The 27,500-nt window shown below is 46.4% G+C and overlaps 1 protein-coding gene across 6 annotated transcripts in view; it reads left to right on the top strand.

Annotated features, from left to right (window-relative positions):
- LOC307244566 (mitogen-activated protein kinase kinase kinase kinase 4-like) overlaps positions 1 to 27,500 on the top strand; it is a 60,583-nt gene that overhangs the window by 28,158 nt on the left and 4,925 nt on the right. The window contains exons 6-28 of one of the 6 annotated variants that reach the window (XM_080019793.1): positions 4,266 to 4,356; positions 4,562 to 4,692; positions 6,034 to 6,088; positions 6,439 to 6,517; positions 8,240 to 8,415; positions 8,497 to 8,569; positions 8,653 to 8,863; positions 9,185 to 9,346; positions 9,463 to 9,549; positions 11,764 to 11,997; positions 13,150 to 13,302; positions 14,099 to 14,347; positions 14,620 to 14,729; positions 14,818 to 15,188; positions 16,994 to 17,085; positions 17,396 to 17,574; positions 17,764 to 17,860; positions 18,604 to 18,894; positions 19,406 to 19,532; positions 19,916 to 20,083; positions 23,174 to 23,317; positions 23,893 to 24,027; positions 27,342 to 27,442. In XM_080019793.1, the coding sequence (XP_079875919.1) occupies positions 4,266 to 4,356; positions 4,562 to 4,692; positions 6,034 to 6,088; positions 6,439 to 6,517; positions 8,240 to 8,415; positions 8,497 to 8,569; positions 8,653 to 8,863; positions 9,185 to 9,346; positions 9,463 to 9,549; positions 11,764 to 11,997; positions 13,150 to 13,302; positions 14,099 to 14,347; positions 14,620 to 14,729; positions 14,818 to 15,188; positions 16,994 to 17,085; positions 17,396 to 17,574; positions 17,764 to 17,860; positions 18,604 to 18,894; positions 19,406 to 19,532; positions 19,916 to 20,083; positions 23,174 to 23,317; positions 23,893 to 24,027; positions 27,342 to 27,442 (3,516 nt within the window). The remainder of the gene's footprint in view (positions 1 to 4,265; positions 4,357 to 4,561; positions 4,693 to 6,033; positions 6,089 to 6,438; positions 6,518 to 8,239; positions 8,416 to 8,496; positions 8,570 to 8,652; positions 8,864 to 9,184; positions 9,347 to 9,462; positions 9,550 to 11,763; positions 11,998 to 13,149; positions 13,303 to 14,098; positions 14,348 to 14,619; positions 14,730 to 14,817; positions 15,189 to 16,993; positions 17,086 to 17,395; positions 17,575 to 17,763; positions 17,861 to 18,603; positions 18,895 to 19,405; positions 19,533 to 19,915; positions 20,084 to 23,173; positions 23,318 to 23,892; positions 24,028 to 27,341; positions 27,443 to 27,500) is intronic. The other 5 variants (XM_080019794.1, XM_080019795.1, XM_080019796.1 and 2 more) reach the window with 5 other exon arrangements.

Here is a 27,500-nt window from a genome sequence, read left to right as displayed (position 1 = left end):
TGACTGTACTTGTGTTCTTGTCTGTACTTGTGTTCTTGTCTGTACTTGTGTTCTTTTGTGTACTTGTCTGTACTTGCGTTCTTGTCTGTACTTGTGTTCTTGTGTGTACTTGTGTTCTTGTCTGTACTTGTGTTCTTGTGTACTTGTGTTCTTGTCTGTACTTGTGTTTTTGTCTGTACTTGTGTTCTTGTCTGTACTTGCGTTCTTGTCTGTACTTGTGTTCTTGTCTGTACTTGCGTTCTTGTCTGTACTTGCATTCTTGTCTGTACTTGTGTTCTTGTCTGTACTTGTGTTCTGATCTGTACTTGCGTTCTTGTCTGTACTTGCGTTCTTGTCTGTACTTGCGTTCTTGTCTGTACTTGTGTTCTTGACTGTACTTGTGTTCTTGTGTGTACTTGTGTTCTTGTCTGTACTTGCGTTCTTGTCCAACCTTGCGTTCTTGTCTGTACTTACTGTATGTTCTTGTGTACTTGTGTTCTTGTCTGTACTTGCGTTCTTGTCTGTACTTGTGTTCTTGTCTGTACTTGCGTTCTTGTCTGTACTTGCGTTCTTGTCTGTACTTGTGTTCTTGTCTGTACTTGTGTTCTTGTGTACTTGTGTTCTTGTCTGTACTTGTGTTCTTGTCTGGACTTGTGTTCTTGACTGTACTTGTGTTCTTGTCTGTACTTGTGTTCTTGTGTACTTGTGTTTTTGTCTGCACTTGTGTTCTTGTCTGGACTTGTGTTCTTGACTGTACTTGTGTTCTTGTCTGTACTTGTGTTCTTGTCTGTACTTGTGTTCTTTTGTGTACTTGTCTGTACTTGTGTTCTTGTGTACTTGTGTTCTTGTCTGTACTTGTGTTCTTGTCTGTACTTGTGTTTTTGTCTGTACTTGTGTTCTTGTCTGTACTTGCGTTCTTGTCTGTACTTGTGTTCTTGTCTGTACTTGCGTTCTTGTCTGTACTTGCATTCTTGTCTGTACTTGTGTTCTTGTCTGTACTTGTGTTCTTATCTGTACTTGCGTTCTTGTCTGTACTTGCGTTCTTGTCTGTACTTGCGTTCTTGACTGTACTTGTGTTCTTGTGTGTACTTGTGTTCTTGTCTGTACTTGCGTTCTTGTCTGTACTTGTGTTCTTGTCTGTACTTGCGTTCTTGTCTGTACTTGCGTTCTTGTCTGTACTTGCGTTCTTGTCTGTACTTGTGTTCTTGTCTGTACTTGTGTTCTTGTGTACTTGTGTTCTTGTCTGTACTTGTGTTCTTGTCTGGACTTGTGTTCTTGACTGTACTTGTGTTCTTGTCTGTACTTGTGTTCTTGTGTACTTGTGTTTTTGTCTGCACTTGTGTTCTTGTCTGGACTTGTGTTCTTGACTGTACTTGTGTTCTTGTCTGTACTTGTGTTCTTGTCTGTACTTGTGTTCTTTTGTGTACTTGTCTGTACTTGCGTTCTTGTCTGTACTTGTTTTCTTGTCTGTACTTGTGTTCTTGTGTACTTGTGTTCTTGTCTGTACTTGTGTTCTTGTCTGTACTTGTGTTTTTGTCTGTACTTGTGTTCTTGTCTGTACTTGCGTTCTTGTCTGTACTTGTGTTCTTGTCTGTACTTGTGTTCTTGTGTACTTGTGTTCTTGTCTGTACTTGTGTTTTTGTCTGTACTTGTGTTCTTGTCTGTACTTGCGTTCTTGTCTGTACTTGTGTTCTTGTCTGTACTTGCGTTCTTGTCTGTACTTGCATTCTTGTCTGTACTTGTGTTCTTGTCTGTACTTGTGTTCTTATCTGTACTTGCGTTCTTGTCTGTACTTGCGTTCTTGTCTGTACTTGCGTTCTTGTCTGTACTTGTGTTCTTGACTGTACTTGTGTTCTTGTGTGTACTTGTGTTCTTGTCTGTACTTGTGTTCTTGTCCGTCCTTGCGTTCTTGTCTGTACTTACTGTATGTTCTTGTGTACTTGTGTTTGTGTCTGTACTTGCGTTCTTGTCTGTACTTGCGTTCTTGTCTGTACTTGTGTTCTTGTCTGTACTTGTGTTCTTGTCTGTACTTGTGTTCTTGTCTGTACTTGTGTTCTTGTCTGTACTTAAGTTCTTGTCTGTACTTGTGTTCTTGTCTGTACTTGTGTTCTTGTCTGGACTTGTGTTCTTGTCTGTACTTGTGTTCTTGTGTACTTGTGTTCTTGTCTGTACTTGTTTTTTTGTCTGTACGTGTGTTCTTGTCTGGACTTTTGTTCTTGTCTGTACTTGCGTTCTTGTCTGTACTTGTGTTCTTGTGTGTACTTGTGTTCTTGTCTGTACTTGTGTTCTTGTGTACTTGTGTTCTTGTCTGTACTTGTTTTTTTGTCTGTACGTGTGTTCTTGTCTGGACTTTTGTTCTTGTCTGTACTTGTGTTCTTGTGTGTACTTGTCTGTACTTGCGTTCTTGTGTGTACTTGCGTTCTTGTGTGTACTTGCGTTCTTGTGTGTACTTGTGTTCTTGTGTGTACTTGTGTTCTTGTGTGTACTTGTGTTCTTGTCTGTACTTGTGTTTTGTCTTTATTTGTGTTCTTCTGTACTTGTGTTCTTGTCTGTTCTTGTGTTCTTGTCTGTACTTGTGTTCTTGTCTGTACTTGCGTTCTTCTCTGTACTTGTGTTCTTGTCTGTACTTGTGTTCTTGTCTGGACTTGTGTTCTTGTCTGGACTTGTGTTCTTGTCTGTACTTGTGTTCTTGTCTGTACTTGTGTTCTTTTGTGTACTTGTCTGTACTTGCGTTCTTGTCTGTACTTGTGTTCTTGTGTGTACTTGTGTTCTTGTCTTTACTTGTGTTTTTGTCTGTACTTGTGTTCTTGTCTGGACTTGTGTTCTTGTCTGTACTTGTGTTCTTGTGTGTACTTGTCTGTACTTGCGTTCTTGTGTGTACTTGCGTTCTTGTGTGTACTTGTGTTCTTGTGTGTACTTGTGTTCTTGTGTTCTTGTGTGTACTTGTGTTCTTGTCTGTACTTGTGTTCTTTGTGTTCTTGTCTGTACTTCTGTACTTATCTGTACTTGTGTTCTTGTGTACTTGTGTTCTTGTCTGTACTTGTGTTTTTGTCTGTTCTTGTGTTCTTGTCTGGACTTGTGTTGTTGTCTGTACTTGTGTTCTTGTCTGGACTTGTGTTCTTGACTGTACTTGTGTTGTTGTCTGTACTTGTGTTCTTGTCTGTACGTGTGTTCTTGTCTGTACTTGTGTTCTTGTGTGTACTTGTTTGTACTTGCGTTCTTGTGTGTACTTGCGTTCTTGTGTGTACTTGTGTTCTTGTCTGTACTTGCGTTCTTGTCTGTACTTGTGTTCTTGTCTTTACTTGTGTTCTTGTCTGTACTTGTGTTCTTGTCTGTACTTACTGTATGTTATTGTGTACTTGCGTTCTTGTCTGTACTTGCGTTCTTGTCTGTACTTGTGTTCTTGTGTGTACTTGTGTTCTTGTTTGTACTTGTGTTCTTGTGTACTTGTGTTCTTGTGTACTTGTGTTCTTGTCTTTACTTGTGTTCTTGTCTGTACTTGCGTTCTTGTCTGTACTTACTGTATGTTCTTGTGTACTTGCGTTCTTGTCTGTTCTTGCGTTCTTGTCTGTACTTGTGTTCTTGTCTGTACTTGTGTTCTTTTGTGTACCTCTCTGTACTTGCGTTCTTGTCTGTACTTGTGTTCTTGTGTGTACTTGTGTTCTTGTCTGTACTTGTGTTCTTGTGTTCTTGTCTGTACTTGTGTTTTTGTCTGTACTTGTGTTCTTATCTGTACATGCGTTCTAGTCTGTACTTGTGAAACATCATCAGTCGCAGCTCAAGTACTGTTCCAATTCAAAGTACGCATCGTGCACTTGCTCCGCCCATTTGATGGAGGATGCATGGGTGGTGATTTGTGTGGACTTGGGACAGACAAGTATCCCACAATGCATTTGGCACCAAGCGGTTGTCATGGTAATGGCGGAGAGGAGTCTGTACTCCCCAGTCTACCTTGCCAAGTCTGACTTGGAGAATCCATTGGTGAGTGACATGGCTCTCTAAATTGAGCCAGATTTCCCAGAATGCCTTGCTCCTCTGAGGCAACAACCTTTCAGCATCTCAGCAACTGTGTTAGCTCAGTGCATGGCTGCAGAGGGGATCAGCTAGCCTAGCTGCTGTGGATGTGGGAGCCTTTCCATTAAACAAGTAGAACTAGAACCACTATAAAAAGAGAATGTCCCTTTAACTGTCTGTCTCTGTCTGTCTGTCTGTCTGTCTGTCTGTCTGTCTGTCTGTCTGTCGGTCCATTTGTCTGTCTGTCTGTCTGTCTGTGTCTGTCTCTCCAGGGCTTGTCTCACCTCCACGCTCACCATGTGATTCACCGTGACATCAAGGGTCAGAATGTCCTGCTGACGGAGAACGCAGAGGTCAAATTGGGTGAGTTCCACTGGCCCCACTGGTTCTACTGGCCCCAGTGGGTCCCTACTGGTTCCACTGGCCCCACTGGCCCTCCTGGTTCCACTGGTTCCACTTTTCTACGATCTATAACACCTCTATAACCTTAATACCTTTATATCATGGATCATGTAATAAACGCTCTGTGCCGTGGTCCGTGGTTCTAACCGGCTGGTTCTGGTTTCAGTGGACTTCGGGGTCAGCGCCCAGCTGGACCGCACCGTGGGCCGCAGGAACACCTTCATCGGGACGCCATATTGGATGGCGCCCGAGGTGATCGCCTGCGACGAGAACCCTGACGCCACCTACGACTACAGGGTGAGAGGCTCCAAGGGACCACCCGGGGGTTAGGCACACAGGGACGCCTTGAATTATCACATAGGATATATATATATATATATATATCTATACTGTATATGTATATATACTGTGTATGTGTATATATATATATATATATATATATATATACACTACTCACAAATCGTTTGGGGTATTTGGCTTTCGGGTGAAATTTATGGAAAATGTAAAAAGTTGACGCTCCAGTGATATGATATGATGAAAGTAGAGCATTTAAGTAGAAGATACAATGGTGATTTCCTCATCTCAAACAATGTATTGAAACAAAAGGCAACAACAGTGGTGGGTTTACTACAACAAATGTCAACGTCTCAATAACTTGTCATGTGACCTTGAGCATCAGTTACAGCTTGACAAGGACGTCTCATGCTGTTCACAAGTCGACTTATTGTCTGCTGAGGCCTGGCCCCCCACTCTTCTTGAAGGGGGCCCTCAGGTCATTGAGGTTCTGGGGCACAGAGTTAGGAGCCTCTACACGGCCACTCAGCTGATCCCATAGGTTTTCTATATATATATTTCTATTTATATATTTATATATATATATATATATATATATATATATATATATATATATATATATATATATATACACGTGTGTGTATATGTAAATATACAGCATACAATATTGAGAAATTCTCGGTTATACAGGTACTTCTTACTTAATGACCGAGTTCCGTTCCTCGGACCAGGTCGTTAATCTAATTGGTCGATAAGCGAAGGGAAGTGACTGGTATATATAGTGTATATAGTGTATATAGTATATATAGTTTATATAGTGTATATAGTGCACAATGTGTATATATTATATATAGTATATATAGTGTGTATATATATATATATAGGGTCAAATAGTGTGTATAGTGTATATAGTGTATATAGTATATATAATGTATAATAGTGTGTATAGTGTATATAGTATCTATAGTGTATTTAGTGTATATAGTATATATAGTGTATATATTGTATAATAGTGTATATAGTGTATAATAGTGTATATCGTGTATATAGTTATAAGTTAAGTGAGGAGTACCTGTATAGATTTTACACACATATATATATATATATAACTTGGTCGTACCTGTATGTTATGTACATTATTGTGTGTTCAATACAGATACATATACATCATCCATACATTTCTAACTACAATATTGGTGACGTATACGTCCTTGAGAGTATGTTCAAAGTGCAGGTTGAAGGACATTTGTCTGAATGAGTAACTTCAACTCAGTTAGTAACTAACACTGTCCAGGATGAGCTGGAAGCTTTCTATTGATTAGTGATTATTGATCTGATTCCCAGAGCGACCTGTGGTCCTGTGGCATCACGGCCATAGAGATGGCGGAAGGAGCTCCACGTAAGTCACCAGCCTGCACCTCCCTCTAACTACAACCAGCATAGGATGGATGTTGGTTGAATGGTGTGGTTGGATAGTGCGGTTAGGTGGTGTGGTTGGGTGGTGTTGGATGGTGTTGGGTGGTGTGGTTGGATGGTGTTGGATGTCTAACCTCCTCTTCCTCCCCAGCTCTGTGTGACATGCATCCTGTGTTGGATGGTGTTGGGTGGTGTGGTTGGATGCTGGTGGATGTCTAACCTCCTCTTCCTCCCCAGCTCTCTGTGATATGCATCCTTTGTTGGATGGTGTTGGGTGGTGTGGTTGGATGGTATTGGATGGTGTTGGATGTCTAACCTCCTCTTCCTCCCCAGCTCTGTGTGACATGCATCCCATGCGAGCGCTCTTCCTCATACCAAGGAATCCTCCTCCTCGCCTGAAATCCAAGAAATGGTCGGTTCCTCTTCATCCTCTTTTAATCACCCAAAAATACACAAATATATATGTGTGTATGTATATACAGTGGGGCAAAAAAGTATTTAGTCAGCCACCAATTGTGCAAGAGAGGCCTGTAATTTTCATCATAGGTACACTTCGACTATGAGAGACAGAATGAGGGGAAAGAATCCAGGAAATCACATTGTAGGATTTTTAATGAATTCATTGGTAAATTCCTCGGTAAAATAAGTATTTGGTCACCTACAAACAAGCAAGATTTCTGGCTTTCACAGACCTGTAACTTTTTCTTTAAGAGGCTCCTCTGTCCTCCACTCGTTACCTGTATTAATGGCACCTGTTTGAACTTGTCATCAGTATAAAAGACACCTGTCCACAACCTCAAACAGTCACACTCCAAACTCCACTATGGCCAAGACCAAAGAGCTGTCAAAGGACACCAGAAACAAAATTGTAGACCTGCACCAGGCTGGGAAGACTGAATCTGCAATAGGTAAGCAGCTTGTTGTGAAGAAATCAACTGTGGGAGCAATTATTAGAAAATGGAAGACATACAAGACCACTGATAATCTCCCTCCATCTGGGGCTCCACGCAAGATCTCACCCCCTGGGGTCAAAATGATCACAAGAACGGTGAGAAAACATCCCAGAACCACACGGGGGGACCTAGTGAATGACCTGCAGAGAGCTGGGACCAAAGTAACAAAGGCTACCATCAGTAACACACTACGCCGCCAGGGACTCAAATCCTGCAGTGCCAGACGTGTCCCCCTGCTTAAGCCAGTACATGTCCAGGCCCGTCTGAAGTTTGCTAGAGAGCATTTGGATGATCCAGAAGAGGATTGGGAGAATGTCATATGGTCAGATGAAACCAAAATAGAACTTTTTGGTAAAAACTCAACTTGTCGTGTTTGGAGGAGAAAGAAAGCTGAGTTGCATCCAAAGAACACCATACCTACTGTGAAGCATGGGGGTGGAAACATCATGCTTTGGGGCTGTTTTTCTGCAAAGGGACCAGGACGACTGATCCATGTAAAGGAAAGAATGAATGGGGCCATGTATCGTGAGATTTTGAGTGAAAACCTCCTTCCATCAGCAAGGGCATTGAAGATGTAACGTGGCTGGGTCTTTCAGCACGACAATGATCCCAAACACACCGCCCGGGCAACGAAGCTTTGGCTTTGTAAGAAGCATTTCAAGGTCCAGGAGTGGCCTAGCCAGTCTCCAGATCTCAACCCCATAGAAAATCTTTGGAGGGAGTTGATAGTCCGTGTTGCCCAGCGACAGCCCCAAAACATCACTGCTCTAGAGGAGATCTGCATGGAGGAATGGGCCAAAATACCAGCAACAGTGTGTGAAAACCTTGTGAAGACTTACAGAAAACATTTGACCTCTGTCATTGCAAACAAAGGGTATATAACAGAGTATTGAGATGAACTTTTGTTATTGACCAAATACTTATTTTCCACCATAATTTGCAAATAAATTCTTTAAAAATCAGACAATGTGATTTTCTGGATTTTTTTTCTCATTTTGTCTCTCATAGTTGAGGTGAACCTATGATGAAAATTACAGGCCTCTCTCATCTTTTTTAGTGGGAGAACTTGCACAATTGGTGGCTGACTAAATACTTTTTTGCCCCACTGTATGTATTTAAACATGTTGTACTTTCAGGATATATTTGTAGGTTTGCCCTCAACATTATTGTTTGGTATCCAGGTCCAAGAAGTTCTTCAGCTTCATTGAGGGCTGCCTGGTGAAGAACTACACCCAGCGCCCGCCCACCGAGCAGCTGCTGAAGCACCCGTTCATCCGGGACCAGCCCAACGAGCGGCAGGTCCGCATTCAGCTCAAGGACCACATCGACCGCACCAAGAAGAAGAGGGGCGAGAAGGGTGAGCGGCCCCGCTGGCCTCCGCCACTCCTGCTCCTTTGAAGCAGCTCGTCGTGCTTTAAACTTTGCGTTTGTCCTCCAGACGAGACGGAGTACGAGTACAGCGGCAGCGAGGAAGAGGAGGAGGAGACTCCCGAACAGCAGGGGGAGCCCAGGTACCACGGCCTTCTCGTACATAAGGAACAGTCCAGGTCCGCGGGGGGCGACACCACGTTAACCCTGTGTCCGCCCTGTGCAGCTCCATCGTCAACGTTCCTGGCGAGTCAACGCTGCGGCGCGACTTCATCCGGCTGCAGCAGGAGAACAAGGAGCGGTCGGAGGCGCTCCGGCGGCAGCAGCTCCTGCAGGAGCAGCAGCTCCGTGAGCAGGAGGAGTACAAGCGCCAACTACTGGCCGAACGGCAGAAACGCATCGAGCAGCAGAAAGAGCAGCGTAGGAGGCTGGAGGAGGTTAGCCCTTCCACTGTTAGCAAGCTAGCCCAGAGAAGTTCCCTCAAAGGATCAAACGAGGCTGAAGGCTCCAGATGTTCCAGACTCCTATCAGAGCGGATCCAGGTCCAGTTTAGTCTGTGGCAACTGGAGCTCATTTAGTTGGGGACCCTCTGGGGCCTGCTGAGGGTCCCTGGGCCAAAGTTTGGTGCTGACCGTCCTTATTGTGGCATCCTCTCCTTTACAGAAGCTATGAGCAACCTGTTGAGTAGATTTGAAAGTAAAACACCTTTTATTGTCCTGACTGACTGGCTCTCTGCTGCCCCCGGTGGCCGTCCACAGCAACAGCGGCGTGAGCGCGAGCTGCGGCGGCAGCAAGAGCGGGAGCAGCGACGGCGCGAGCAGGACGAGAAGCGGAGAGTGGAGGAAGTGGAGCGACGGCGCAAGGAGGAGGAAGAGCGTCGGAGGGCGGAGGAGGAGAAGAGGAGGGCCGACCGCGAGCAGGTGGGGGGGGGGGGGGTGATCAGTACCACTGACGGACTGTGAAGGTTCCATCAGGACGATACGTCCCAGTTGTGATTGGTTGTGGGTTTGCGTCCTGACTCGGTCTCTTCTGACAGGAGTACATCCGCCGGCAATTGGAGGAGGAACAGCGCCACCTGGAGATGCTACAGCAGCAGCTGCTGCATGAGCAGGCCATGCTGCTGGTGAGTCTGCAGCTCCAGCACTGGGGGGCGCTGCACCCTCCACACAGACCCCTAACCCTGCTTCATCCATAGGGGCTCAACCCACTGAGTCTGGGTTTGGGGTCATTACAACACGATGATTGACAGATGATTATTTTTTCTCATTGGGAGACATTCCACATGTGTGAGGAACAGGAAGTCACTGTTACCTCTGTCTCTGTCTCACTATGCCTCATAACTGGGTGCTTCCTTTTTGGTCTGATTGAGATGATGTGCCCTTGAAAGTTTTGTTGAAATGGTTTGGCTGAGAACCCTTGTGTCACAGGAAATGTGGATGATGCAAAGGAAGTGAGCGCTCGTTTCCAGAACTATGTAGTTATTAGTTGGTTCTTCTTCTTCTTTGGGTTGCTCTCGTTAGAGGTGGCCACAGCGGATCCTCCAACACCTTGTGTTCTGCATCTTCCTCCCTGACACCACCCGCCTGCATGTCCTCCCTCAGCACCTCCATCAAGCTTCTCTTTGGCTTCCTCTTTTTCTCTTGCCTGGCAGCTCCACCCTCAGCCTCCTTCTCCCAATGTAACTCTCATCTCTCCTCCACACGTGTCCAAACCATCTCAATCTGGCCTCTCACTTTTCCACCAAGCTGTCCAACCTGAGCTGTCCCTCTAATGTCTTCATTCTTAATCCTGTCCATCCTTGTCCCTCCCAATGAAAACATCCACATCCTCAACTCTGCCACCTCCACTTCATCCACCTGACTTTTAGTCAGTGCCACCGCCTCTAAACCGTACAGCATGGCTGCTCTCACTACCGTCCTGTACACCTTCCCCTTCACTCTTGCTGGAACCCTTCTGTCACACATCACTCTGGACACTCTTCTCCACCCACTCCACCCTGCCAGTACTCTCTTCTTCACCTCTCTCCCGCACTCACCGCTGCTTTGGATGGTCGACCCCAAGTCCTTGAACTCATCCGCCTTCTCCACCTCCACTCCTTGCATTCTCAGCTTTTCTCCGCCCTCCCTCCCGTTCAGGCACATGTATTGTGTCTTACTCCTGCTGACTTTCATTCCTCTTCTCTCTAAAGCATGCCTCCACTTCTCCAGCTCTCCTCCACCTGCTCCCTACTCTCGCTACAGATCACAATGTCATCCGTGAACATCATAGTCCACAGAGACTCCTGCCTGATTTCATCTGTTAACCTGTCCATCACCACTGCAAACAAGATGATCCTTGATGCAGTCCCACCTCCACTTTGATGGCTTGGTCACACCTACTGCACACTTTACTACTGTCTGACTGCCCTCATACATATCCTGTACCACTCTTACCTACTTCTCTGCCACCCCCGACTTCCTCATGCAATACCACACTTCCTCTCTCGGCAGCCTATCATACGCTTTCTGTAAATCCACATAGACGCAGTGCAACTCCCTCTGTCCTTCCCTGTACCTTTCCATCAGCATTCTTAAAGTAAACATTGCATCTGAAATACTCTTTCCTGGCATGAAACCATACTGCTGCTCGCTGATCCCCACCTCTCCTCTTAACATGGCCTCCACTAGCCTTTCCCATAGCTTCATGCTGTGGCTGATCAACTTTATTCCCCTGTAGTTACTTTAGTAGTTGGTTATAGTTGTTCATAGTTATTACATAGTTGTTTATAGTTGTTACATAGTTATTACAAAGTTATTACATAGTTATTTCTAGTTGTTACATAGTTGTAGTTGTTTCTAGTTATTACATAGTTATTACATAGTTGTTTCTAGTTGTTTCTAGTTATTTTAGTTGTTACTTCATTATTACATAGTTATTACACAGTTGTCAAGTTGTTACATAGTTGTAGTTGTTTAGAACATAGTTGTTACAAATGTCATAGTTGGTACATAGTTTTTACATAGTTGTTACATCATTTTCACATGTTACATAGTTGTTACATAGTTGGTTATAGTTGTTACATAGTTACTACATAGTTATTACATAGTTGTTTATAGTTGTTACATAGTTATAACATAATGCATTGACTTAATACATAATTTGAAAAGTTCTAGTACTAGTTAAAGATGACATTGTTACTTGGTTCAGTTTGGATCCAGCTCTCTGAAATGTTTTAACAACATGGCAGATGTTATTGTGAGGGTTTGGACCCAACCCCCTATCACCCCCCCCCCCCCCAACATGGCTGCTGTGGTTCAGGCTGTTGAGCTGCTCTGGCTGTGCCCCCACCCCGACCCAGGAGTACAAGTGGAGGGAGCTGGAGGAGCAGCGGCAGCTCCAGCAGCTGCAGAGGAGACTGGCCCTGCAGGGGGACCAGGCCCCGGGCCACAGCGAGACCAGCGCTAGGCCCCCACCTGACACCCGGTCCAACAGAGGGGACCGTGAGGGGTCCCGGTCCCCACAAGGTCCCCACAGTCTGGAGAAAACACAAGACCACCAGATACCGGTTCCCGACTCTCAGACAATCAGAGAGGTGACGGCTGGTTGCCATAGCGCTAACTGGCAGGCTGCTTCCCTATGCTTGTGTCTTGGAACTCACCCTGCCCCCTGGTGGAGGCTGCTGCTTTGTGGCGTACTGAAATATATTGATACTTAAATGCACTGCGTTCAAGTATGGTGGTGGGAGCATTAACAGTTCTGCATTGTGGACCTGTACGTAGTCTTCCCGACCCGGGACCCGGATGGGTTCTGGTCCACATTTAATTGTGTCCAGTTGGATTCGGATCGGGGAGCGTTCAGCCGCATCGGGTCGTGGGCTCTATTATACAGCTCCTTGCGCTTTTATTTTGAAATGCATTTGCATGGTGTTTCGGGAAGCTGTGTAGTGTTAAAAAGAGCGACTTCCGAAACTAGTGGCTGTGACAAAGATCCAAACTGAACAGATCACTTTACATTTCAGAGCCAGTGGTAATACTGAACAACAGGGGGTGTTATTATTCATCAGTCTATCCTGCTGTGAGTGTCTCTGCAAAGATTTGTTTTGAATATTCACATGTTTCAAAAAGGTTCTCAAATAGCTCAGAGACAACGTCCACCCAGACGGTTATTACCTCTAAACCAGCCACAGGGTGATAACATTATCCATCCAATAACCATAACCCACTTAGAGCTTTAGCCTCCCATTTCCTCCTGGTCGCACCGGCGCCTGGCGGCGGCCATCTTGTTCTGCTCTTAGGTGGACCGTTGCCTTGGTAACATGGTGCTGGCTTCGCAGGGTGACACTAACTTCCTGTTTGCTGTTTGTTGACGCTTTACTTTTAACAGGTTTAAGAAAAACCTGAAAGTGTTTGTTCAGTTTCTCCAGGTGCATGCTGGGATATGTGGATCACTACAAGATGCATCCTCCATGTTTAGGGCGGAGTCAGAACAAGGCTGGGAGATGCTGAATAAATAGAATATCACAATATATCTCCTCGATATCAGTCATTTGATGATATTTAAACAGAGAACTGCATTACTTTAATGTAACAGATTACTTGGATGTAACAGATTACTTTGTTGTAACGCACTGAGAAGACATTACTACTTATCACCATAGTAACAAGAAGCAAGCTCCAGACCATAATAGTCTCACTGTTTCCATAGCAACAGTGTGTGTGTGTGTGTGTGTGTGCGCCCCCTGCAGGCTGATGAGCGTTACCGTAAGAACGTGCAGGGCTCCCCCCAGTCCAAGCCCCCGCAGCCCCCCGTGCCCCCCCGCTCCGACTCCTCCCACCCCAACGGAGGCTCCGCCCCTGAGGCCACGCCCACCATGATGCAGCGCCCCCTGGAGCCTCAGGTAACCACAGCAACTGCTCTGCTACTGCTTGAACAGGTTCTGTGTTGTGTGGTAAGTTCAGTAACCATGACAACAGATTGGTGGTATGCTGGTGACATCACTGACCACTTCCTGTTTGTTACAGGAAGTGTGGACTCCTTCTCTTCCTTGTCACTTCCCCAGATTGAGACCAGTACAGAGCTGCATGCTAGCTCAACTGGTCAACTGGTCTGAGCTGGTCAGAACTGGGTGAACTGGTTTGAACTGGTCTGAACTATTTTGAACTGGGTCAACTGGTCAGAACTGGTTTGAACTGGTCTGGACTGGTTTGAACTGGTCTGAACTGGTCAGAACTGGTTTTAATTGGTCTGAACTAGTCTGAACTTGTCAGAACTGGTCAGAACTGGTTTGAACTGGTTTGAACTGGTCTGGACTGGTTTGAACTGGTGCCTTTTTCATTTAGATTGTATTTTTATCTGATTCAGATATTTCAAATCATTTACGTATTTTTGTGTCTGAAACCAAAATGGGTGAGAAGTTTGATTGAGCGCTTCCTGCCACGACCCTTCCTGTCCAGTCTGTGATTCAAATCTCCCTCAGAAATTATTAATTATTGATGCAGATTCTGATCGATCCAGCCCAACCTCTCCCGGTTCTGGTCTCTAGTGTTGTGGTGCTGTTGAGAAAGGCACGATGGTTGGGGGCGGGGTTTGTGATGTCATCACAGCTTCTTGTTCCTTTAACTACATTTTTTGATGTATTTGACGTTTCTGCTGCATGCCCCCCCCCACCAATGTGTTTCTCCATCACATGGAAGGTGCGTTCCAACATGGCCGCCTTAACAAGCAGCACCGCAGCCTCTTCCTCTTCCTGCCACACCCCCATGGGGGGCGTGGTCCACAGCTTTGCAAACCTCCACCTGCGCAGCAGCCAGGACACCCATCAGCAACACCAGCACCACCCTCCATCATCACCTCCATCCTCATCACTAACGCCTGCACGCGCTGACCCACAGCCCCTCCCTCTGCCCAGGGCCCCGCCGCCCGCAGAGGAAGTCCCACCCAGGGTAAGAGAGCAGGCCAGTTAGCCGCTAGGAGGCTAACTATGGTTGTAGACCTGCGCTAGTTAGCTGCGTGGTGCTAGCTGGTGTTAGCAAGGTGAAGCTTGTTAGCTTAGCTTGGTTATGGTTTGTTTTCTACGTCTGTTTGGGAAAAGATCTGGTTCCCAGTAAACTTGTGAAAGTCACAGAGAAATGACTGATGCATTATGGGAAACCATGCACATATCCAGCCACGTGCACACTCTGCCTTGCCCGCTGACTCTCTTTGTGGTGAAAAGGTTCCCGTGCGGACCACCTCCAGGTCCCCTGTGTTGCCACGGAGACACTTGCCGCATCACCATGGCAACACCACACCCAGCAACCAGGCGCCGCATCGCAACGGCGCTAGGTATGACACCGATCTGATCCAGTATCTTCACTGACCAGTACAGACCAGAGGCCATTTTGGATCTGACCTCCTGCTTGTTCCTCTGCAGCTCCGTGGAGTCGCGGCTACTCTGGGACCGGGTGGAGAGGCTGGTTCCCAGACCTGGACCCGGAGCTCCTGGTCCTGGACCGGGACCCGGAGCTCCCGGTCCTGGACCCCGACAAGGCGCTCCCGGTCCTGGACCTGGATCCGGAGCTCCCGGTCCTGGACCCGGATCCGGATCCGGAGCTCCCGGTCCTGGACCCGGACAAGGAGCTCCCAGTGCTGGACCCGGACCCGGAGCTCCCGGTCCTATACCCGGACCCGGAGGTCCCGGTAGCAGCACTGGGAGTGGGTCCAGCTCCTCCAGCTCCTCCAGTAACTCCAGTAGCTCCCAGTCTGGATCCCAGTGCAGCTCTGGGGAGAAATTTAAAAACTGCTGTAAGTCACAGGGAGACAGACATGCAGACATGCAGGGAGACAGGGAGACAGACATGTAGCTAAAAGGTTAAATGGACGACATATGTGACCCACCGCATACTTTACGGTCATTTGGCAGCTTTTTTCCCCACATCATTCTGAAGTGAAGAATCAGAGCTTCCAAACAAGGTGTCACTTGTGCAAGTCAAGCAAATACTTTTAAAGCTATGACTTGTTAATGACAAGGGTTTGGCAAACTGTGTTCCTGAGATAATCACCTTCAAAGTTTTACCCACACCAGCTTCATTCAGCTCCCACAATGCAACTGGTTGGAGGACCAACCAAGCCACATGGCTACTTGTCACATGGCCACTTAACATCCTGCTGAATGGGAACTTGACACCCTGCTGAATGGGGCAATCTCTGCATTGTTCTTGTGTTTTGAGGGATTGTTGAACAGCGTCATCAACACACATCTTTTGTTTTTAAAAAAGCTTTTATTTAACAGTAAGAATATACATGTTTTTTTAAAGTGGAATTATTTAGGAGTTTAAAACTATGGACAACACAACAAAATGTAGAGTCCACAATAATATGAGTGAGTCTCTGACTATCAGCCTCGTTGTGTCATTTAATATGTAAATGTGCGTATGCCAAATATCTTCAAAGTTGTTGGAGTTATTATGTAGGCTAACCCAACCCTACCCCAGCTACACCCTGAGAGCCTCTTTGGGATCTCTTTTCATTTACTTTTCGCCCTTGGCTGCATTTGCAGCTAACCTAAAGAATCTTGTGCATTACTACTTGTTCATAATCTGCATCACCAACCTCAACAGACTTCATCACGTCATCAACTTCGTGTCATCGGTCTCCTCCAGTGGTTCTTGAAAATATTCAGTTTCATCTTCACATTCAGGTTGAAATCAGCTGTTTGAAATGTTCTCTAAGTCCGGGATAACGCCGATATCAGATTAAGTGGCACTGTCGGAGAACTGACTATCATCGCAGAAAACGAAGTCCAGTACGCGCTGCTTACACTGACATGGATCTGTCGCACTGGTCAGATTAAGCTGCGTGATATGATTCAGAGCTTCCTCCACCCTCTTCTCCTAATCCAAAACAACACGGAGATGAAAGTTTTCACAGACAACTGAAACCAGAGGATCCTTGTCTTGTTTACGGAAGTGACATCAGCGATGACTTCTTCGTTGGTACGCGTTGGTACACGCCCCCTCCACAATGATGTCTCCGTGTTTGTGTAAAAGTTGTACGATTTAAAGGTTGAACTCTATCAAAAGGGTTTCACATTCATGGAATATGGAGGAATGATCTACACCTGGACGCTCGCTTCCAAGGAAATGCTCGATTGTCGTTGTTCAGCGCTCTTCAGCCTGTTGGTAAGTGGACTGTGTTTCCCCATGTCATCTAACGGGAATATTGAACTCCAAGGTTTAAAGTTTTACTACTATTTAAAAATCAAACTCGGGTTTGAAAATATGTTGAGAGATTAAATAAAAAACACTTTGGAACACCAATCTGGAAAAATCTCTTCTTCCTTCAAGAAAGGTTTTTTCAACTTATTTGGCTGCTCCTGGTGGTTTTAGAAATGCACAATACTGCGGATTTCGCTGTGGTGGGTCACATATGTTCTCTCTCTGGTTCAGGAGAGACAAGGTTCCAGTTTTGCCTCAGACGCTAATTTTAGTTGAAGTAATGGATTATTGATTGATGAATTGGTTGATTGATTGATTGATTGATGGATTGATTGATTGACTGACTGACTGATGGTTCGATGAACTCATTCCTGACTTTCCATTTTTCTTCAGCCTCGTCCATATCTGAGTGCTCGCGCCTCCAACGGCCTGAGAATTGTGGAAAAAAAGCAGAGGAGAGGAGGGCGTGGCCGACCAGAGCGGCGGTGAGCGAGCCCTAGAGCGTTAGAAGTAGAGTTAGCGTAGCGCTAGGGCTGTTCTTGGGTGATGGAGGTCTGCTACGCCCGGTCCCTTCGGGGGCGCTGTTTCGGGGCTTGCTCTCGCTACCACAACGGCCTTCTTGCTCCACCTCTCTAACGCCGCTGTTTCTCTCTCCTTCAGTGTCGCTCTGTTTCCTGCTCTACTAACCCTCGCTGCCCTCACACTGCCTTCTCATTAGCTGGCACCGACCTCACTTTCTGTCCAGGGCTTTCCGCTTCCCCTCCGACCTAAGGATATGTGACCTTTGACCTGTAGGACCTGACGGCCCTGGCCAAGGAGCTGCGAGCAGCGGAGGATGTGCGTCCCGCCCACAAGGTGACGGAGTATTCCTCCTCCAGTGACGAGTCTGGCACCACAGACGAAGACGACGATGAAGAGGTGGATCAGGACGGAGGGGAGGACTCCACCTCTGGTCCAGAGGACTCCAGAGCCGGGTACCAGCACGCCTCCACCCTGGGACCTCTGACCTCCACCGTGTGTCCTCTGACCTCCACCCTGTGTCCTCTGACCTCCACCCTGTGCCGTCTGACCTCCTCCCTGTGACCTCTGACCTCCACCCTGTCACCTCTGACCTTCATCCTTTGCCCTGACCTCTCCATGACTTCTGACCTCTTGTTCCTCAGGCTGAGTAACGGGGAGACGGAGTCGGTGAAAACCATGATCGTTCACGACGGTGACGCAGCGTCCACGCCGTGCAGGGACACGCTGCTACTCCGCCAGGTAGCCCCACAAAACAGGAAGTGCTCAGTATGCACTTCCTGTTTACATACCTCCTCATTGTCCTTCATTCCCTTCATGTTTTACTTTGTTTCCTCATTTTCACTTTTTAAAGTTTAGTTGGAAATTCAGATTAGATGATGTCAGGACCTGGATCAGGACCTGGATTAGGACCTGGATTAGGACCTGGGTTCGGACCTGAGTTAGGACCTGGATTAGGACCTGGGTTAGGACCTGGGTTAGGACCTGGATTGGGACCTGGATCGGGACCTGGATCAGGACTTAGGTTAGGACCTGAGTTAGGACCTGAATTAGGACCTGGGTTAGGACATGAGTTAGGACCTGGACTGGGACCTAGATCGGGACCTGGATTAGGACTTGGGTTAGGACCTGGATTAGGACCTGAATCGGGACCTGCGTTAGGACCAGGGTAAAGACCTGGGTTAGGATCTGGATTAGAACCTGGATAAGGACCTGGGTTAGGACCTGGGTTAGGACCTGGATAAGGACCTGGTTTAGGACCTGAATTAGGACCATATAAGAACCTGGATTTACATTGCTGTACCAGTTGCTGTACATTCCAGTCAGTCCATGGGTCTGTAGTGGACCAGGCCACCAGGGGGCACTCACTGCTCTCTTTCTCTCCCCCGTAGCGTAGCCTCCTTAGCTTTGCCTCTGCTCTAGCGCACACACCCCCTCCCCCTGCGACTCCGCCCAAACTCCTCTACTGCTCTTTCTACTTCCAGAGCTCAGGTGACCGCAAACACCCCCCTGCCCCGGGCCAGAGCCCCGCCTTGCTCAAGGGCTTTTCCCCGAGCGACCGCCCCCACCACCCCCCCAGCCCCCACCACGACCACCAGCACCCGGACAGAAACGGCTTTGCGGGTCGTGTCCACCTTCTCCCGGACCTGATCCAGCAGAGCCACCACCCCTCCCCCACCTCCTCCCCCTCCTCCCCCTCCTCCGGCCTGGCCAGCTCCGCCTCCTTGTCCCCACACAGAGCGCCCCCGCTGGACCAGCTTGGCATCTTCCTGGAGGTACGTCAGCTGCCCAGCCCCCGGGACCCCAGGACTCCGGGCTGGTTCTGGTCCGGGTCCAGTTTCCCTTGAAATGTTAGAAAGTGCTGAATGAGTTTGTCACCGCTCCCAGTGTCGCTTGACGGAGGAGTAGATTCCACTTGGAATTCTGATTATTTAGCAGATTTTCAAATATGTTCATTTGAAGTTTTGCAACAAGTTTGTTGTATTGCAGCTCGGCCTCGAACCGCAACGATGTTCTGTTCTGCAGCGGTTCTGGTGCTGGAAGGACATTAGCAGAACTTCAACTATAAATACATAGAGGTTATGTATTTAGAGATGTATTATTATAATTTTATATATTTGTGTCATTGTTTTCCCGTCACCATCGCTTTTGATTCATTTCCCAGTTTTGTTTTTATGTTCTTCATTTGTCTCATATTTGACTGATTATTTCACCTCTGACTGGTTCTGACCGGTTCCCTCTGACCGGTTCTCTCTGACCGGTTCTTTTTTTCTGGCTGCTCCACAGAACCAGTCCAGTGGCTCGATGCAGAAACACAAGTCCTCGTCCTCTTTCACTCCATTCATTGACCCGCGGCTCCTGCAAGTCTCTCCGTCGGCCGGCAGTGCCCTCGGCGGTGTCCTCGGTGGCGCCGGTCAGTCTGAGCGGAGGGAGGGGCCTCACGTGAAACACCTGAGTGAAACACCTGAATACTCCTCAGTTTACTGATTGATGTTTGATTTCTATTATTCTATTGTACCGTATTTCTGCTCTTTTGGATTTGTAAGAAGTGATGATTCCAGCTGATTGTTTTTTCTCCAAAGCAGATACTAAGGTAGTTCTCTGGTAGCATGCTGGTAGTACTCTGGCAGTACTCTGGTAGTATTGTGGCAGTACTCTGGTAGTACTCTGGCAGTACTCTGGTAGTCCTCCAGTAGTACTCTGGTAGTGCTCTGGCAGTACTCAGGTAGTACTCTGGTAGTACTCTTGCAGTACTCAGGTAGTACTCTGGTAGTACTGAATTGGCATCCTCTGCAGGTTACCCCAGTGACGTGCGTCTGGCTGAGGCTCTTCGTGCTGACGCCTCCAGGAAGGCGTCGGTCGTCAATGTCAACCCTGTGAACACGCGGCCGCAGAGTGACACGCCCGAGATCCGCAAGTACAAGAAGAGGTTCAACTCCGAGATCCTGTGTGCAGCTCTGTGGGGTGGGTGGATCCACGCGACTCCTGAGCCCCGACCGCCGACCCCCGACCCCCGACCCCCGACCCCATTATCATTATTACTAGAGCTGGGTTCAAGTCACCTGATCACTTTATCTATGAAAGTAGATTTTGCCAACAGGACGTTAAGGATTTGATTTAGTCATTAAAACTAAATTTTGGCACACAACTGCATTATACTGTTATTTTAATAATATTATAATTATTATAATTATGATTATTATGATTATTATTATGATTATTATTATTATTAGCATTACCATTATTACTTATATTATTATTAGGGGTCAAGCCTGTAAGGCTGCTATTGTTATTGTTCAGGAAGAATTCTCATAATTCTCATACTCATAGTTGAATCTGAAACTGTTTGAAACAGAAGAACGGCAGAAGTGTTTGAGGTGTCGTTGAAACCGCTATGTCACAAGGATCTGTTTAAAGTTTCTTCCAAATGGATCCACGTACAGAGCAGATATTCATGAAAAACCACACCTCTGGTTCTAAAATGGAGATGATATTTACAGTGAGATGCTTATGATGTCATCATATTTACTCTAAATGATATTTACAGTGAGATGCTCTATGACGTCATATTATTTACTAGAAATGATATTTACAGTGAGATGCTTTATGATGTCATCATATTTACTCTAAATGATATTTACAGTGAGATGCTCTATGACGTCATATTATTTACTAGAAATGATATTTACAGTGAGACCATTTATGACATCATATTATTTACTAGAAATAATGTTTACAGTAAGATGCTTTATGACATCATCATATTATTTACTATAAATGTACAGCATGTGATTGAGAATGTCCAGTTGGACCGTGTCCAGTGTAGGCATGGACTTGGTCACTCCATAGTGTTTAGACGTGACCAAACTATGTATTTATATATGTATATTTATATAACTTCTTACCTGGTAGATGTCAGTAGATCTGTTAGATTGATAATTTAACTCTTTGGTCCAATTAAAAAATGCAGTAGACACAAATCCACAAAACTGGTCACCACGTCGAGTCGAAACCACTGAAATGTGGGACTGAGTGATGCGTTTAAGATCCAGTGAGGCGTCGGAGAAATAGAAGCCATGATGTGATAATTACTCACAGAAATACCACAAGGTTTTTGGTATTTCATGGAAACGTAACATCCTGAAAATGTAAGTGTGGGAAAGAAATCGCCACGAAAATGAATGTGACACAGTGTCCGCACGGCATCACGCAGCGACTGTCATAAAAACGCTTATTCAGGAATATTTAAACTCAACGCCAGAAGAAAAACAGGCAGCCCTAGCTCCATGTTGATTGGTCCAGGCCTAGCTCCATGTTGATTGGTCCAGGCGTAGCTCCATGTTGATTGGTTCAGGCGTAGCTCTATGTTGACTGGTCCAGGCGTAGCGCCATGTTGACTGGTCCAGGCGTAGCTCCATGGTGACTGGTCCAGATGTAGCTCAATGTTGACTGGTCCAGGCGTAGCTCCATGGTGACTGGTCCAGATGTAGCTCCATGTTGACTGGTCCAGGCGAAGCTCCATGTTGATTGGTCCAGGCCTAGCTCCATGTTGATTGGTCCAGGCGTAGCTCCATGTTGATTGGTTCAGGCGTAGCTCTATGTTGACTGGTCCAGGCGTAGCGCCATGTTGACTGGTCCAGGCGTAGCTCCATGGTGACTGGTCCAGATGTAGCTCAATGTTGACTGGTCCAGGCGTAGCTCCATGGTGACTGGTCCAGATGTAGCTCAATGTTGACTGGTCCAGGCGTAGCTCCATGGTGACTGGTCCAGATGTAGCTCCATGTTGATTGGTCCAGGCGTAGCTCCATGTTGACTGGTCCAGGCGTAGCTCCATGGTGACTGGTCCAGATGTAGCTCCATGTTGACTGGTCCAGGCGTAGCTCCATGGTGACTGGTCCAGATGTAGCTCCATGTTGACTGGTCCAGGCGTAGCTCCATGTTGATTGGTCCAGGCCTAGCTCCATGTTGATTGGTCCAGGCGTAGCTCCATGTTGATTGTAACATGTGATGCATTTCAGGGAAACCAAAAAACTAACATGTAACTAAAATGAATAAACTAGACCCTGTGTGTTGCTGCCTGCAGCTATATTCATATTTTTATTATTATTATTATTATTATTATTATTATTATTGTTATTGTTATTATTATTATTATTGTTATTATTATCTGGACTCACATTACATATTTTAAATATGTAATGTAGTTAGTAGTGAACGTGTAATGAGGTAGGAATGAGGTAGTAATGACAATGTAATGAGGTTGCACTGAGGTTATAGTGATGGTGTAATGAGGTAGTAGTGAGGGTGTACTGGGGTTGTAGCAATATGTACTGAAGTAGCAGTGAGGTAGGAGTGAGGTTGTGGTGTCATAATAGTAATGGTGTACTGAGGCAGCAGTGAGGTCGGTAGTCGTGACGTAATAGTGAGGGTGTACTGGGGTAGTAAAGAGGTAGTAGTGGGGTAATACTGGGATAATAGTGAGGATTTATTGAGGTTGTAGTGAGGGTGTACTGAGGTAGTAGTGGGGTATGAGTGGCGGTGTACTGAGGTAGTAGTGAGGCAATAATGTTTTGGTAGTCAGTTTGTAGTATGGTAATAGTAGTACTGAGGTAATAATGAGGTAGTAAGGAGGTAATAACAAGGCAGTAGTGAGGTATTAGAGTGGTAGTGAAGTAATAATGAGGTAGCAGTAGTAATGAGGTAATTATGAGGCAATAGTAGTAAATGTGATAGTAATGAGGGAGTAATGAGGTAATCATACTGGTGAGGTAATATAGAGGTAGTAGTGAGGTTATAGTAGTAGTGAGGTAGTATATATTTATAAAGCTCTTTTCTCAAAGCTCTTTGCAGTACATGTGTCATTGACGGCAGCGTCAACCGTACAAGGTGACACCAGCTCATTTGAGGAGCAGTTGAGGGTTCAGTGTCTTGCTCAAGGACACCTTGACGTGCTGCCAGGAGGAAGGTCATAGTAGTAGTGAGGTCATAGTAATAGTGAGGTAGATGTGAGGTACTAGCAGTCATGAGGCAGTAATGAGGCTGTCCTGTGTCCAGGCGTCAACCTCCTGGTGGGCACGGAGAGCGGCCTGATGCTGCTGGACCGCAGCGGTCAAGGCAAGGTTTACCCCCTGATCAGCAGGAGGCGCTTCCAGCAGATGGACGTCCTGGAGGGTCTCAACGTCCTGGTTACCATCTCAGGTACAAACATCCCGAGTACACAGCGTAGACACAGCGTAGACACAGCGAGTATACAGCGTAGACACAGCGTAGACACAGCGTAGACCCAGCAAGTACACAGCGTAGACAAAGCAAGTACACAGCGTAGACATTGCAAGTACACAGCGAGTACACAGCATAGACACAGCAAGTACACAGCGTAGACATAGCAAGTACACAGCGTAGACATAGCAAGTAAACAGCGTAGACATAGCAAGTACACAGCGTAGACACAGCAAGTACACAGCATAGACATAGAAGTACACAGCGTAGACACAGCAAGTACACAGCATAGACATAGCAAGTACACAGCGTAGCCATAGCAAGTACACAGCGTAGACACAGCAAGTACACACCGTAGACTTAGCAAGTACACAGCATAGACATAGAAGTACACAGTGTAGACACAGGAAGTACACAGCATCGACGTAGCAAGTACACAGCGTAGACACAGCAAGTACACAGCATAGACATAGCAAGTACACACCGTAGACACAGCAAGTACACAGCATAGACACAGCAAGTACACAGTACACAACACACTGTGCTGCGTCCAGGGAAGAAGAACAAGCTGAGGGTGTACTACCTGTCCTGGCTGAGGAACAAGATCCTGCACAACGACCCTGAGGTGGAGAAGAAGCAGGGCTGGACCACGGTGGGGGACCTGGAGGGCTGCGTGCACTACAACGTGGGTACGTCAGCTCCTCCTGACCTGGTGACTTCCGGTTGGTGACTTCCTGTTGATGACTTCCGGTTGGTGACTTTCTGTTGGTGACTTCCGGTTGGTGACTTCCTGTTGATGACTTCCGGTTGGTGACTTTCTGTTGGTGACTTCCGGTTGGTGACTTTCTGTTGGTGACTTCCGGTTGGTGACTTTCTGTTGGTGACTTTCTGTTGGTGACTTCCTGTTGATGACTTCCGGTTGATGACTTCCTGTTGGTGACTTTCTGTTGGTGACTTCCTGTTGATGACTTCCGGTTGATGACTTCCTGTTGGTGACTTTCTGTTGGTGACTTCCGGTTGGTGACTTTCTGTTGGTGACTTCCGGTTGGTGACTTTCTGTTGGTGACTTCCTGTTGGTGACTTCCTGTTGGTGACTTCCGGTTGGTGACTTTCTGTTGGTGACTTTCTGTTGGTGACTTCCTGTTGGTGACTTCCGGTTGATGACTTCCTGTTGATGACTTCCTGTTGATGACTTCCTGTTGGTGACTTCCTGTTGGTGACTTTCTGTTGGTGACTTCCGGTTGGTGACTTCCGGTTGATGACTTCCTGTTGGTCACTTTCTGTTGGTGACTTCCTGTTGGTGACTTCCGGTTGATGACTTCCTGTTGGTGACTTCCTGTTGGTGACTTTCTGTCGGTGACTTTCTGTTGGTGACATTCTGTTGGTCACTTCCTGTTGGTCACTTCCTGTTGGTCACTTTCTGTTGGTGACTTCCTGTTGATGACTTCCGGTTGATGACTTTCTGTTGGTCACTTTCTGTTGGTGACTTCTGGTTGATGACTTCCGGTTGATAACTTCCGGTTGATTACTTCCTGTTGATGACTTCCTGTTGGTGACTTCCTGTTGGTGACTTCCGGTTGATGACTTCCTGTTGGTCACTTTCTGTTGGTGACTTCCTGTTGGTGACTTCCGGTTGATGACTTCCTGTTGGTGACTTCCTGTTGGTGACTTTCTGTTGGTGACTTTCTGTTGGTGACTTTCTGTTGGTCACTTCCTGTTGGTCACTTCCTGTTGGTCACTTTCTGTTGGTGACTTCCTGTTGATGACTTCCGGTTGATGACTTTCTGTTGGTCACTTTCTGTTGGTGACTTCTGGTTGATGACTTCCGGTTGATAACTTCTGGTTGATTACTTCCTGTTGATGACTTCCTGTTGGTGACTTCCTGTTGGTGACTTTCTGCTGGTGACTTCCTGTTGGTGACTTCCTGTTGGTGACTTCCTGTTGATGACTTTCTGTTGGTCACTTTCTGTTGGTGACTTCCTGTTGGTGACTTCCTGTTGGTGACTTCCGGTTGATGACTTCCTGTTGATGACTTCCTGTTGATGACTTCCTGTTGATGACTTCCTGTTGATGACTTCCTGTTGGTGACTTTCTGTTTGTGACTTTCTGTTGATGACTTCCTGTTGGTGACTTTCTGTTTGTGACTTTCTGTTGGTGACTTCCGGTTGGTGACTTCCGGTTGATGACTTCCTGTTGGTCACTTTCTGTTGGTGACTTTCTGTTGGTGACTTCCGGTTGGTGACTTCCGGTTGATGACTTCCTGTTGGTCACTTTCTGTTGGTGACTTTCTGTTGGTGACTTTCTGTTGGTGACTTCCTGTTGGTGACTTCCTGTTGGTCACTTTCTGTTGGTCACTTCCTGTTGATGACTTGCGGTTGATGACTTTCTATTGGTCACTTTCTGTTGGTGACTTCCGGTTGATGACTTCCGGTTGATTACTTCCTGTTGATGACTTCCTGTTGATGACTTTCTGTTGGTGACTTCCTGTTGATGACTTTCTGTTGGTGACTTTCTGTTGGTGACTTCCTGTTGGTGACTTCCTGTTGATGACTTCCTGTTGGTGACTTTCTGTTGGTGACTTCCGGTTGATGACTTCCTGTTGATGACTTCCTGTTGATGACTTCCTGTTGATGACTTCCTGTTGGTGACTTTCTGTTTGTGACTTTCTGTTGATGACTTCCTGTTGGTGACTTTCTGTTTGTGACTTTCTGTTGGTGACTTCCGGTTGGTGACTTCCGGTTGATGACTTCCTGTTGGTCACTTTCTGTTGGTGACTTTCTGTTGGTGACTTGCGGTTGATGACTTCCTGTTGATGACTTCCTGTTGATGACTTCCTGTTGGTGACTTTCTGTTGGTGACTTTCTGTTGGTGACTTCCGGTTGGTGACTTCCGGTTGATGACTTCCTGTTGGTGACTTTCTGTTGGTGACTTTCTGTTGGTGACTTCCTGTTGGTCACTTCCTGTTGGTCACTTTCTGTTGGTCACTTCCTGTTGATGACTTGCGGTTGATGACTTTCTATTGGTCACTTTCTGTTGGTGACTTCCGGTTGATGACTTCCGGTTGATTACTTCCTGTTGATGACTTCCTGTTGATGACTTTCTGTTGGTGACTTCCTGTTGATGACTTTCTGTTGGTGACTTTCTGTTGGTGACTTCCTGTTGGTGACTTCCTGTTGATGACTTCCTGTTGGTGACTTTCTGTTGGTGACTTTCTGTTGGTGACTTCCTGTTGGTCATTTCCTGTTGGTCACTATCTGTTGGTGACTTCCTGTTGATGACTTCCGGTTGATGACTTTCTGTTGGTCACTTTCTGTTGGTGACTTCTGGTTGATGACTTCTGGTTGATAACTTCCGGTTGATTACTTCCTGTTGATGACTTCTTGTTGGTGACTTCCTGTTGGTGACTTTCTGTTGGTGAGTTCCTGTTGGTGACTTTCTGTTGGTGACTTCCTGTTGGTGACTTCCTGTTGGTGACTTCCTGTTGATGACTTTCTGTTGGTCACTTTCTGTTGGTGACTTCCGCTTGATGACTTCCTGTTGGTGACTTTCTGTTGGTGACTTCCTGTTGGTGACTTCTTGTTGGTGACTTCCTGTTGATGACTTCCTGTTGGTCACTTTCTGTTGGTGACTTCCTGTTGATGACTTCCGGTTGATGACTTCCTGTTGGTCACTTTCTGTTGGTCACTTTCTGTTGGTGACTTCCTGTTGATGACTTCCTGTTGATGACTTCCTGTTGATGACTTTCTGTTGATGACTTCCGGTTGATGACTTCCTGTTGGTGACCTTTTGTTGGTGACTTTCTGTTGGTGACTTCCGGCTGATGACTTCCTGTTGGTGACTTCCTGTTGATGACTTCCTGTTGATGACTTCCTGTTGATGACTTCCTGTTGGTGACTTTCTGTTGGTGACTTCCGGTTGATGACTTCCTGTTGATCACTTCCTGTTGGTCACTTCCTGTTGGTCACTTCCTGTTGGACCTCCTTCATGTTTTCCCTCTGTTCAGTCAAGTATGAGAGGATCAAGTTCCTGGTCTTGGCCTTGAAGAGCTCAGTGGAGGTCTACGCCTGGGCCCCCAAGCCATACCACAAGTTTATGGCCTTCAAGGTAAGAGAGCAGGGGAGGGAGGAGGGTGGAGGAGGAGGAGGAGAAGGAGGGAGGTGGA

Source organism: Zeus faber (assembly GCF_960531495.2).
Source record: "Zeus faber genome assembly, chromosome: 18".
In the NCBI taxonomy this organism is placed as follows: Eukaryota; Metazoa; Chordata; class Actinopteri; order Zeiformes; family Zeidae; genus Zeus; species Zeus faber.
This window is presented reverse-complemented; position numbering and strand designations above follow the sequence as displayed.